This window comes from Pyxicephalus adspersus, chromosome 3 (genome assembly GCF_032062135.1).
Source record: "Pyxicephalus adspersus chromosome 3, UCB_Pads_2.0, whole genome shotgun sequence".
NCBI classification, from domain to species: domain Eukaryota; kingdom Metazoa; phylum Chordata; class Amphibia; order Anura; family Pyxicephalidae; genus Pyxicephalus; species Pyxicephalus adspersus.
This window is the reverse complement of record NC_092860.1, coordinates 119,059,853-119,072,651: the sequence shown is the minus strand read 5'-3', so window position 1 is coordinate 119,072,651 and position 12,799 is coordinate 119,059,853. Positions and strand designations below refer to the sequence as shown.

The 12,799-nt window shown below is 36.1% G+C and overlaps 1 protein-coding gene across 1 annotated transcript in view; it reads left to right on the top strand.

The window, feature by feature from the left end:
• Nucleotides 1–1,553: 1,553 nt before the first annotated feature.
• The window catches only part of MTNR1A (melatonin receptor 1A), a 113,493-nt gene continuing 102,247 nt past the window's right edge, over nucleotides 1,554–12,799 (top strand). Inside the window, exon 1 of the mRNA XM_072406157.1 lies at nucleotides 1,554–1,882. Coding sequence (XP_072262258.1) covers nucleotides 1,699–1,882 — 184 coding nt within the window. The 5' untranslated portion in view covers nucleotides 1,554–1,698. The remainder of the gene's footprint in view (nucleotides 1,883–12,799) is intronic.

The window sequence follows — 12,799 nt, the reverse complement described above, 5'->3', positions numbered from 1 at the left end:
ACCATAATTATATTACATATCAAATATCAGTCTGTATAAAGAGAGACTTCATATTCTGCCATGATAACCTCTTAGATGTTTGTTAACCATTTAAATGTTAACACCAAATGTGTCTGCGATTGGCTCAACAGCTAACACTTTTACCTTTGCTGTGCTAAGTCACAGGTTCGACTCTCATCCAGAACACTGTATGATCTGTATGACAATTCTATTTCTCCTTGTGTAGGTTTCCTCCCACATCTGAAAAACATGCAGTTAGGTTAAATGTGAGGGACAGTTAGGATAATGAACTTTGTAAAGCACAGTGTGATTTGTTGGTACTATAAAAATCCAAGCAAATAAATAAAATATTTAATTCTAAGTAATAAAATCTATTTTCATGGAGTAGACCCAGTATCATTTAACATTGCCTGCTTATGTAGATATTGTGTACCACAATATATTATTGAATAGAAATAGATATCAAAGTAAATGCAAAAAAATAACAAAAAAATAAATGTAATAAAGCCAACTATTTCCTATTTAGAATGCAAAAAGTGCAATGCTAGAGTTTTTTCATATACAAGGATTACATATAATATGCATGTCTCTTGACCACACATTCATAGAAATAAAATCTCACAGCCCTGGGGGAATTGTTGTACCCATCAGAACTGCACCTCCCCAACCTGAAAATATATTACCCAGACAAAAAATGATTGAGCAGTGAAATCAGTACATGTCAAAACATGCAAAAGCCCAACTGGAACCATAAAGAGTGAACCAAAGAAATTAGGAGTCAGAGAGACAGATTGAACAACAGACATTTAAATATTGTACAGGGTGAGAGCATTACCGCACATCTGCTATAAAAATATTGTAGATTTGGTGTTTGGAAAGCTTTTTTTACAGATTTTTTTCTTATATATCTGTTATATAATTTACAATTTATTGTTATATAATAAACCAAAAACCATATGTTATATAATTTACAATTTATTGTTATAATATTAATCATGCTGTAGCTGCAACCCTGTTATTGATTAGGTTGTGTGTAGATAGTTACAATTTAAACATTGGTAAAGCACTGAATCTGACATTAATCAAACATTCTCCAGGCAGAATCTTCCAGGCTAAATTGTTTTCAATAGCAGCAGAAAATGTTTTATAAGAAAATGCTTTTATTTAATTACCAAAGCAATGACTATTTGCTGGTTAACCCTTTTCTGGTAGGGTTTTTATTAAAATAGCTTTACAATTACAAAATCATGCAAATAATTCAAATTATTAATGATTAAAGACTAACAGAATGAATGATTGTAAGAATGACTGAAGTAGCCATTAAAGAATACAATATCCAGTTTTGTGGAAGGTGGAATAGAGCACGGAGCAGTATGAATTTCAGCCACAAGGTGGCGCCGTTGTACCTGTGCTGTGCCTGTGATGTGCTGATCTGGCAGAACACTAGATGTCACCTGCTGCCTTCAGCTAATTCTGCAGCCATGGAGGAGAGGCGCTGGGTTGCTATAAAAGTATCATCTTTGACACATGCACATGCAAACTTGGCAGCCAAGCAAAGGATGGCTTCTTTACCAACATCTTGTGTGCCCTCTCTCTCCTCTCTTCCAAATTGGTCAGCTGGAGACTTGAGATGAGCTAAAGTTTTAACACTCAATAAACAAGAAATAGCTTGAAGAAATTCCAAGAAATCAGAGGAAAATGATCTTCAATGCCAGCACACTGAATGGCTCCTTGTACATCCCCAAACAGCTGGTCCTTGATCGTCCACCTTGGGTAGCCACTGCCCTGGCTGCTATTCTCATCTTCACCATTGTCATTGACATTTTGGGAAACCTGTTGGTCATCTTATCAGTGTTCAGGAACAGGAAACTGAGGAATGCAGGTAGGTGGCATTTCTGGACTTCTATGGCTATTGACCTGTTGACTCTTCCATGGTGCACCAGTTGGCCATTGAAGTCTGTAGAATCAGATATGAATTAGTGGTCCATTCACTCTTCTCCTATAGGCTGCCAGGTGCCCATTCACTCTTCATTGACTCCCCTGTAGCTGGAATTGTCCTGTCTGCCCATTCATTCTGTAAGTGGTCCCACCTGTAGTATGTGAAGCTTCAGCAGTTCATTCACTTCTTCTGTTACTTGACTTTCCTATTCTTCAGCTTCCAGTTCAGTGCTTTTGTAATGCTGACCTGATATTGTTATAGTGTGTGATGTTTTATATGCCGATTCATACAGCAGTGCCCATTCATGATCTATTTGTATCTCCATACATGTATCAAATTCTTCAATCATTGGAATGTACAGCAGATCCCATTCATACTTTGTTACATTTGTCTCCATACTTAAATATTGTATTAGTAGTTCTCCTGCCATAATACATATCTGTCGCCATAGGTGTATCAGATACTTCAAACATGGGAATGTACTGAAGACCCCATTACATTTATCTCTCTATACTTATATTAGATATTATATTCATTGAATTGTACAGTTACTGTATCAGCTACTTCTATCATTGGAATGTAAAACAGCTACCATTCATACCATGTGTCCATTTCCTTTATACTTTTATTAAATAATATATTACTTGAATGTACAGTACTTCTCTTGCTATAATACATATCCATCCCATAGTTGTATCGGATACTTCAATCATTGGAATGTACAGCAGATCCCATTTATACTCTGTCCAATATATCTCTATACTTTTATTAGATATTTAAATCATTGGAATGCAAAGCAGATCCCATTCATACTCCTATACATATGTCTCTATACTTATATAAGATATTATATTCATTGAATTGTACAGTGTTTCCTTTTCTATAATACATATCCATCCCATAGTTGTATCGGATACTTCAGTCATTGGAATGTACAGCAGATCCCATTCATACTCTGTCCCATTTCCTTTATACTTTTATTAGATATTGAAATCATTGGAATGTACAGCAGATTCCCTTCTATGATACATTATGACTCTGTATTTGTATCAGATAATTCAATCAGTGGAATGTACAGTAGTTTCATACTATATTACACATCTTTCCCATACTTGTATCATACATTTCAATCATGTGAATGTACTGGAGATCCCATGTTATGGTACATATGTGTCTCTATACTTGTATCAGGTATGTATTTGAGGTAGTTCCCACTACATACCCACTATTCTATATCTCCCCTCCTATTGGGTGTTACTTTCCTAACATCTTAGATTGTAAGCTGTTCGGGGCAGTGTGCTTTTCTTCTCATGTGTCACTGTCTGTCCATCATTTGCAACCCCTATTCAATTTATATCGCTGAATAATATGTTTGCACTATATAAATACAGTTAAATAATACTATGATATGTTTCTCTGCCCATACTTATTTTAGAAACTTTAGTCCTTTGAGTGTACTGTAGTTTTTATATTATGATACATATACTTTCTCTTTACTTCCCATATTGTAATCAAGGTACAGCATCCCATGCCATGAAACATATGTGTCTCTACTTTTTAATCATCAGATATTAATTTATTTGGGTGTACAGTATGTACACTATTATATTCACTAATGTACACTAGTCATATTGCCCCTTACTTCTATTATAAATTTCAATCATTGGCATGTTCTGTACAACCCATTCAAACATATTTGGCTCTATATTTGCATCAGATATTTTAATCGATCATACAGCAATCAATGATGTACAGCAGATCCCAGGCTTTATTACACTTGTGTTTCTTTACTCCTATCATTAGACATTTAATCATTTGGGTGTACAGTAGTTCCCATACTATAATACATATCTGGCCCCATACTTACATTAGACATTTCAATCTTTGGAATGTTCAGCTCCATTCATGTTATGATACATTTGTATCTCTATTCTTGTATCAGATATTACAATCATTTAATACATTCTATCTGAACAGTTGTATAAAGCTGGTGTGTGCTGATGGATGTGTTCATCTTGCTGTAACTTTTGTTTGTGTGTTTTATAATATTGAGAGCACAGAACTCCTGCAGATCGCTGGCTGAGCCTTTCTCATGTAATTACTGTCATTCTGCTGTTGTGACAGCCTCACAATGTCTTCTCTATTTTGGGAAACTGAATCAAACCTGTCTTATATATACTTAATGTCTCTGCACACCTACACCTCTAGACTGGGAAGTATGATTTCATGATGATTCAATGCAGCATTGGTGGGGTTCTGTGGGATTACAGTGCTGGTTACTGGCTAATAATTCTTCATGTGTGGTGTGCAGAAAAAAAATTAATCCCATTAATATGATGTTCTATTCTAACCTTTTGTTTTTTGATGCCCTTGATATAAAATGAAGCAGATCTGCTACGTAAGCGACATTTACACATTGGGGTCCCCAGAATAAACTTTCAGGTCTTGTGGGACCCCTATAATTCCTTTATCCACAGCTCACAGTATATTAGCATGATGGTCACCCTTACAGATCCCTGCTGTCTGTAAAACTGTGATCCAAATTGCTCATTTCTCAAGGAACCCCCAGCAACTTCTGGAGGAACCCTGGTTAAGGAACACTCGTCTATGTGGAAACAGATCAAGATTTATTTTCAAGTTAATATTATTATTCTGAATAAAACAACTTTTCCAAGGCATTTACTAACATTTGGGAATCTGATATCACTTGTTCTAGGTCCCAGAGACAGATTCTACATTAGGTAAGTATTGTATAGAGACCAATAAATGGACCTCCAGAGCAATTTTAGTTCAGTTCTTAGATATTTAGGATCTTTCTGCACACTTAGGGGTCAATTTATTATTAGTTAGCACAACTTTCACCAGGATTCACTCTTTTTACCAAAGTTATCCAATAAAAAAATGTGAATCTTAGGTAACGCTGTGTGACTCTTGGGTGAAGATGTTTATTGAGCCCATATCATTCATATATCTTGGCATACCATGGATCTTATAGAACAATTTTCTGTAAAAATGTTATGTGTGCTAATTACTAACTTCTTTGAACAGAATATGTTTTCAGGGCGGATGAGAACCATAACACTAGGCATTGAGTGACCAAGCCATACTTTGTATAGAAATAGTACATTTCCTATATACTATTGATGGCAGCTCAGTAATTGCCTGAAATGTCACACATTGAGCAGAACCCCTGCATTACCTTACCATGACGGGGACCTTCCTCCTGATCCATCTCTATAATGCTTTGTATTGATATGGCCTGTAGCTTGCATTAGGCTGTCAGCGCTGGCTTCATTTATAGAGTCTACATTTTATTACTGCTGCTTGAGCAAACTCCATTTTTCTGCTCTTAGGAATCGCAAACAGGCAGCAAGATGTATTTTCTGATTATATTTAAGCTTATTGATGTAGGCTCTTGTCGACAGATGGCAAGATGTATGCCCAGAGATCAAATCAAATGTAAATTTGTGCTGTTTATTTTCAGTTTAACACCAGGGTATTGACTATTGTGATGTTGTGCAGATTATCCACTTACGGCTGTAAGTGATTTATTGAAGTCAGAGGCCAGGCACGTCCATTGGCTATAATAGGGTTAGACATTCAGTGTCCCTCATACTACAACTCCTAGCAGATTTGCACACTGAGAATTGTAGCCAGATACTTGCACGTAGTTTGAAAAAATAATTAAAATCTCCAAAGTATTTTATAAAACGACTGTTATCATGGATTGCATTGTACCCAAGGCTATACACATGCTATGCTTTTCTGTGTTGCTTCTTTGTAATTAGAGTGCAGTACATGAGTCTATTGTTATCTGGATCTGGCTATTTTGTGCAATTAATCTTGTTAGTTACAGCTAGATACACACACACAGGCTTGTATATTAAAGAGTGAAAGCAGGAGTATCCTGGGTTGTATATTTGCAATAAACTCAACCATGCTTGGTTGCTGTTGGCTAATACACCTTGCTCATCTTTCTATACTCAATGTATTGAATAAACCAGAGTATCTACACATTAAAAAAATTGCCAACTATGTGCATATATAAATGCTACATCTGCTACATTTAGCATTCATGGTTGCAATAATGTGTCTGTTACTATTGAAACCATAAGGACACATCATACAATAAGTGCACAGTTCAGCAACCATAAAGGAATCAGACTTATAAACACAATGGAATGATTTTATTATTGCATCCCAAGACTGGAGAAGACTATCATGAGAGAACCTGGATAATCCAGCAAACCTGGAATAGGTTACTTAAAAATCATTAGCTATTAGTTGGCAAATGTTTTCAATCCTGGACCAAATCAATTCCAGGATTGTTTGATCACCCAGGTTATCGCATGAAAGTCTATCTTCTCCAGTCTCTGAGTGATTTAATAAATCATGTTCAGCGTTTGCTTTCCCTGAAAGATTAGCTATCTGACTTAGGGATTTGAATGATTTGTTTTATCTTCTTCAAGAGATCAGGAATTTTCTTCATTATGGGACTCATGACAAGCAGCACAGTTCCCTCGCTTTGACCTTCTTTATTACCGGTAGTTACTCTGGGGAGATTTTCTAGCAACTCCTAGGTGGTTGAGGGGCTTAGATCCAACATAATGGTGTGACATTCCCGGATCTCCATGTGTTAGATTAATGATGGAATAGAAAATGTTCACTTCACAAAGCAAATGATCACTTAACTTATACATGGTAAAACCATTCAGTGTGTGCAAGCAAACATAAAAAGTTTCTGAGCTGCATGAGTCATTTTATTCGTTGTTGGCTGTTAGGTTGACTATAAAGTCTTTAGGTGACCACTATCACAAAACTAGCCATTGTATACCATGTAAAACTGACCGGATCATTGATCTTTAGAGGGACAGAATACCAGGGAATGTGATAGTAATATGGCAGGGATAACCCATCAGGTAATTGGCTCTCATTTCAGTTTCATGGATTTGCTTTTCAAACTAATAACTATTGTGAGAGCTGACCCATTAAGAGATCTTGTGCCATTAGACTGTACAGAACAAACATGGAATGAGCAGGCAAAAGAACAAAGCACATTCCATGCACTTATTCTTAGTTTTCACGTTTTTATAGCCTGAAACTAAACACGGACTTAAAGCAGGTTTGGCATTTGAATTCAGGTCTGTGTCAAATAAAACGAGAAAATTAGTCATTTGTTGATGTTCAGAGATTGGACTCGGCACCAAGGGTAGGCTTTCCCATTAAATGCCCTGACGCTCCCAAAGCTGCAGGTACTGCTGAACACTTTACCTGGTGGAGAGGTTTAATCCCAACCCTAAGATTAAATTTAGTTGTTAGAGTAGGGTTTAGGTTTATGGGTTAGTGACAAAGTCAGTGTCAAGGAAATTCAAGTAGAATTTAAGTAAACATTTTGCCTTGTATCTGAGCTCTATTTTATCATCCTCTGCAGTCAACTTTTAAAGACTAAATTCACTGTATGTAGTTGTACATCATTGCAATGTGTGTCTCTGTGTTTGTAATTCCTGCTTCTACAATAACTTAATTTAATAAAAAAAATTAGGAGCCCCACTAAGCTGTACATTGAATGATTGGCATTTCTTCAATGGTGCCCTCAAAGCTGCATAAAATGCCCCTACCCGTGGCTTTAAATACTCCCCTGATTTATTGAAAAGTGTTCTGCACACATGTAGGGGGGCTTGCTATACCTTTTTTTGTTATATTTGACTTTTCTACACATACTCCAGAGATCAGAATATAATCCAGAATTTTCCCCACTGACTAATGCGATTTATGACCTTCATTATCAAAGCCAATTAGAGCGAACTGACAGCAAACTGAACAGAGGCTAATTCTACCAACAGACTGGCATAAATAGCTTCTAGCATAACTCCTTATTGTCAATACAGTTATCTACCTACCTTTGTCTGTTCCCCTTGATTGACAGTCCATCAGTACTGGGGGAAGCCATTATGCAGGGTTTGGTTATATTTTGTTCAGAGGTAGCGCTGTAAAGGTAAAAAAGCATTTTTCTGCTTACAACCAGTTTATTTTCTGAACAGAATTTTTATTTTTTGTTCTCTTTACATCAAATAAAAGATCTTTACAGCAGGGGGTGATTGGAGCACAGTTGTGGTCACCTAAGGTCCTGTTCAGTAAAACTAATAAGTTTTCTCACCTCAGAGGCTTATTTTTGAAAATAGGATTCTGATACTAGAAGTAATATTTGTAAATCTTTAAGAGCGAGAGAAAACTTTTCTGTTCTAAGTAACATAGAACCTAATCCTAAAATGAATATTGCAATATACGCAGAGCTCAGCAGGTCACAGTGTGTGATCACTAATAGCATAATGCAGGAATATACATCGATGTGTTCTCTGTGGACACTGGTTCACTTCTGCTCAGTCTTCAGTAAATAAACTTACTGCATTGAATATTATAGGTCTTCATGGGAAGCTGATAAAATTAATGATCCAACTGCTGAGACTGGAGGATGTTCAGTGATGAGGATCATAACACTATCAAAGTATTAAGGCGGAACCAAACCCAAAATAAAAAAAACTAACTTACCTTTAATCCCGCAGATTCGTCTATCCATCGGGAGATTTCTTCATTTGGGTCTCATGTCATCCTGGTATCTGTGTTTGGCCTGGTGCAGAGGGAGAGCCAGGCACTGACATCTTCTCCTTTCTTCTTCCGCGTTTTCTTCCTGCGTCACCTGATCTCGCACTGCGCAGGCGTGAGATTGGGTGACGTAGATGGGGAAAACAGATTGCCGATCTCACTGCACATGCGTGCATTTTTTCTTTCATTATTAAAAGGGCTCCTTCTGCGCATGCCTGAAATCAGGGCAGAAGGAGCAGCCAAGAGCCTCCCGGCAAGCTTTGCACTCTCATTCTGTCTTGATCGCCGCAGAAATCAAGACATAAAGGAGGTGCTGCAAAGAGTGTTGCATTTAAAACAAAATAAATAACATTTTTACTTTAAATAAAAGGGTTATGTAAAGTAAACATTTTGCTTTTAGGTCCGCTTCAAGTATAGCAAAAATTACAGAACTCTGGACATTGTATTGATTATTAAGGAAATCTAGCTATTAGTGAACTAGTACTTATATCACTCAACTCAACATGTAAATGTGCTTGGTAACCCTGCAGAAAAAGTTTTATACATCTGATGAATGACACAACAGAAAGAACCTAATAGAAAAGTGGTGAATGATTGGTGGATTAATCATTTTATACATTTAAAATACACACAGGGACAGATTTTCCCTGTTTCCTAAATATATTCTTTATTTGTAATAAAACTGAAAAAAAAATAATACATGTAACAGCACAGTAATGTATGAATAACAGAAAGAATGTCTGCAAAGAAAAGCAATCAGTATAATACAATGCAAGCATCAGCCTTTGAAAAGGGTGATAAGGGGAGAAATGTAAAGTCCTAGATAGCGAACAGTTATATCTGAAATATATATATATATATATATATATCTGAAATAAAAATAGAAATTGGTGATAACACCAAAAAATGGGTAATTTGGCGGAATGTGAAGGGGTAACAGACAATCATGAGAATTGAACACACCTTTTGTAAGAGGTTAACTTAATGTAGAACATGCAGAAAAAGGTAAAAGTGTCTTTGATTACGCACATACGCTCAGGCAAAAAAAGTTTTGATGTAACAGAGTTTGAGATTGAGATGTATATGGAGATTTTAAATTGCAGCCCATTTCCTTTCCAATATATTTGGCTTGAGAACTTTGATAAACCATGCTGTTTATGGCACCCATAGGCCAAGAACAAAGCCAAAAAGGCCTTCTATTGGCGTTACATTGGAGGTCTATCAGGCAAGTCTTTAATGGAGAATATTAGTGTAGCAAACAATCTGCCCAGATTTATCTCTGAACTGTGAGATCTGTAAATGTATGGTGATATCATTCATTCCTTTTTTGTGGGACATAGAAATCCAACTCTCATAAATTATTTGGATTGTCTTTCGAGTGAATGTAAACTCTACAGATGAACCACTCTCATTTGCTCCCATTAGGTCTGTGTGACATTCTCAAAGAATATGTTTTTATAGAATCAGTGGCATTATTATATAGCTGCATACTTTATTAGAAGGACCCGGGCAGCTCATATTTCCCACTGTCCCAGCCATGAAGACTTCCAGTTTTTCCCAGCCCTTGTGAAATGGCACACGAATAATAGTAAACCCCAAATCCAGATAAATCCTTCATTGTATGGTGGGAATTGAAGTTTTGTAATTCAGTCCTTCTCTGGAGCACGCAGGCATAAATAGTGATTTTAAAACAGATTGATACATTCGTGGACGTTTTAAGCTTTTTTTGTAAAAGGCGTGATTAAAAAAAGAAAAAATAGGCTCCAAATGATACAAATGATAAAGCATTCTGGAGTTCAGCCCTAAGCAATGACAATGATTGTGAAAACTCAGTCTTTTCACATCATCCTCACTCTGATTTCTGCAATGTTTACATTTTGTCTATAATATGTATATTGGTACTCAATGGGGTCTATTTATAAAACAGGGAATCTGACATTCCCTGAAACATTCCCTAGTGGAGAATTAATTATTGCAAATGAAACATGTGGACTTCCAAGATTCTTTACAAGGGAATGTTTCAGACAATATCAGATTCACGGCTTTTTGTAAAAAAAAACCCTAAGTGTTTCTAATGTTAATATGACATTAGAATACATATGTGACGCATTTGAACATCAATATATGTAATGCATCAGCAGTGACAAATTACATATTAATGTGATTTTTCAACAAAAATTTCAAATATACGCACACACCATCATTCTATGGTATAAAATAATTTACCTTCCTAAATATATGGTAAAGCTTAGTCACCTATTAACACTTCACCTTATGCCTGACAATTTACCCTAAAGACGTACCATTCTGTGCAAAGCAGCTCATTTTGTAGCTTGAATGATGGTCATTGTCATCTAATTCACATCTGGAATCCCAGGCTATGTGCACACAGCGGCCTTGGCAGGCATCAATACTCATTTTCATTCACTTCTGCTTAGAATGGATGTTCTGTTTATAAATACCTGTACATATTGGATTTTTTATAACCTGCTTCCTACTTTGCACACTGCTTTCCTTAGTGAGCTTGTCTCCTTTATTTATTCTATTTTCACATTATAAAACTTGCACCCCTTTGTGCACAAGGAACAGATTAATATGGATGTTTATAGCACACAGCAAGCTAGCACAGTATTGTACAAATTGAACATCAGTGTACATTTGGCTTTAAGGTTCAGGGAACACATTTAACAGGTGCATGTACAGTTCATGCATGTAATTATGTGACCCCCCCCCCAATGCAAATATACCATAGCAATTTATCCATGTTCTTGCTCATAGTAAATCTGGACTACAATTGAATATTTTTATCAGTTCCTGTCACAGTAGAGTTTGTAATTTTTAAACAGAATGGTTTTGGCAAAAAAAAAAAAAATACACTTGCATCGGGTCCACGTCCTCCAGGATCCATCTCGGTGCCATCTTCTCCTCTTCTTCCTGGTTCTTCATCCTTTGTCCCCCAAACCAGGCGTGAGATCAGGTGACGTAGGATGAAACAAAAATGCCAATCTCACTGCGCATGTTTGAGATCAGCAAATTTCTCTGTTTGCGTGAAAAGGCAAAAAAAAAACAACAGAATTTTTATTTTACATAAACCGGTTGTCTACCCTTTGATAGTATGATAGCCAGGTAGCAGGCATTTGTGGTAAGAGGGATCAATAATGGCAGACATCACACCTGCCAAATTCAGATTCCTTTTAAGCCAAGAACATGGGTAGAGCATGAAAATATGCACATTCAGGCTGTGAAAAGCTTGTCATCTTTCCTTGTCAACTAGCAGCTTTCTTTATATACTTATTTTTAGGATAACTTTAAATTAATTTTTAACCATAAATATAATATTGCCTATATACTAACTCACCAGTTCTACAAAAGGAGCTGACAATTCTACATAAGGAAATTTCATTGGAGTACAGGGGGGCCAAGGGTTGCAGACCTGACCATCTGTTTATACTTTCTGCTTTAGTAACTAAGTTTATAGTGCAAGTTATTTTATTTAATCTATTTTATGCAAAATTTCCGGTTCAATTTTAGAAAAAATAGTGTGGGTAGAAAAAACTATTTTTATATCAATCCTAAAATTATAAATCTGTACACTAAGACTGTGTTAGTAAAACTTAGATGGGTACTTGGTGGGTAGCATTAGGCATTGGCTCCTTATATTTTTAATGCCAAATTACACATGTTCACTTTATTATTGTTTTCTGTACATTGTGCAGATTTGCCACAGACTACACCTTTAGTGATAGTATATATCATATCCTTATATAAATATAGGAGCTGCATATGATTTATTTATTTATTTAAACTACCTAAAGAAGAATTTTGAGTTCCATTTAAAGTCCCATAACCTAGTTATAGTGTTTACATTTATCATTTGTTCATTGTGTTTGCATCTCAGAGATTATTACACCCCTGAGCTTACTTGGCTCTTCTTTTTCTGTCTCATTGACTCCTGTTTGATCATTCTTCTGTTCATTTAGATGTAGTGAGGGTCATCATGTGCTTTCTAATCCTTTCTTCTCATCATGTTAAGGTGATTGAGTAAATCATGTGATTCCATCACATTCCACCCCCCCCCCCCATCCTCGGTCTGTAATAAACCTTAATAATTGTTTTGGACTAATAGGGGGGAAGGGCTAGTTAGGGAGATAAACAGAGATAGATAGATAGATTAGATAGATAGATAATAGATAGATAGATAGATTAGATTAGATAGATAGATAGATAGATAGATAGATAGATAGATAGATACACCAG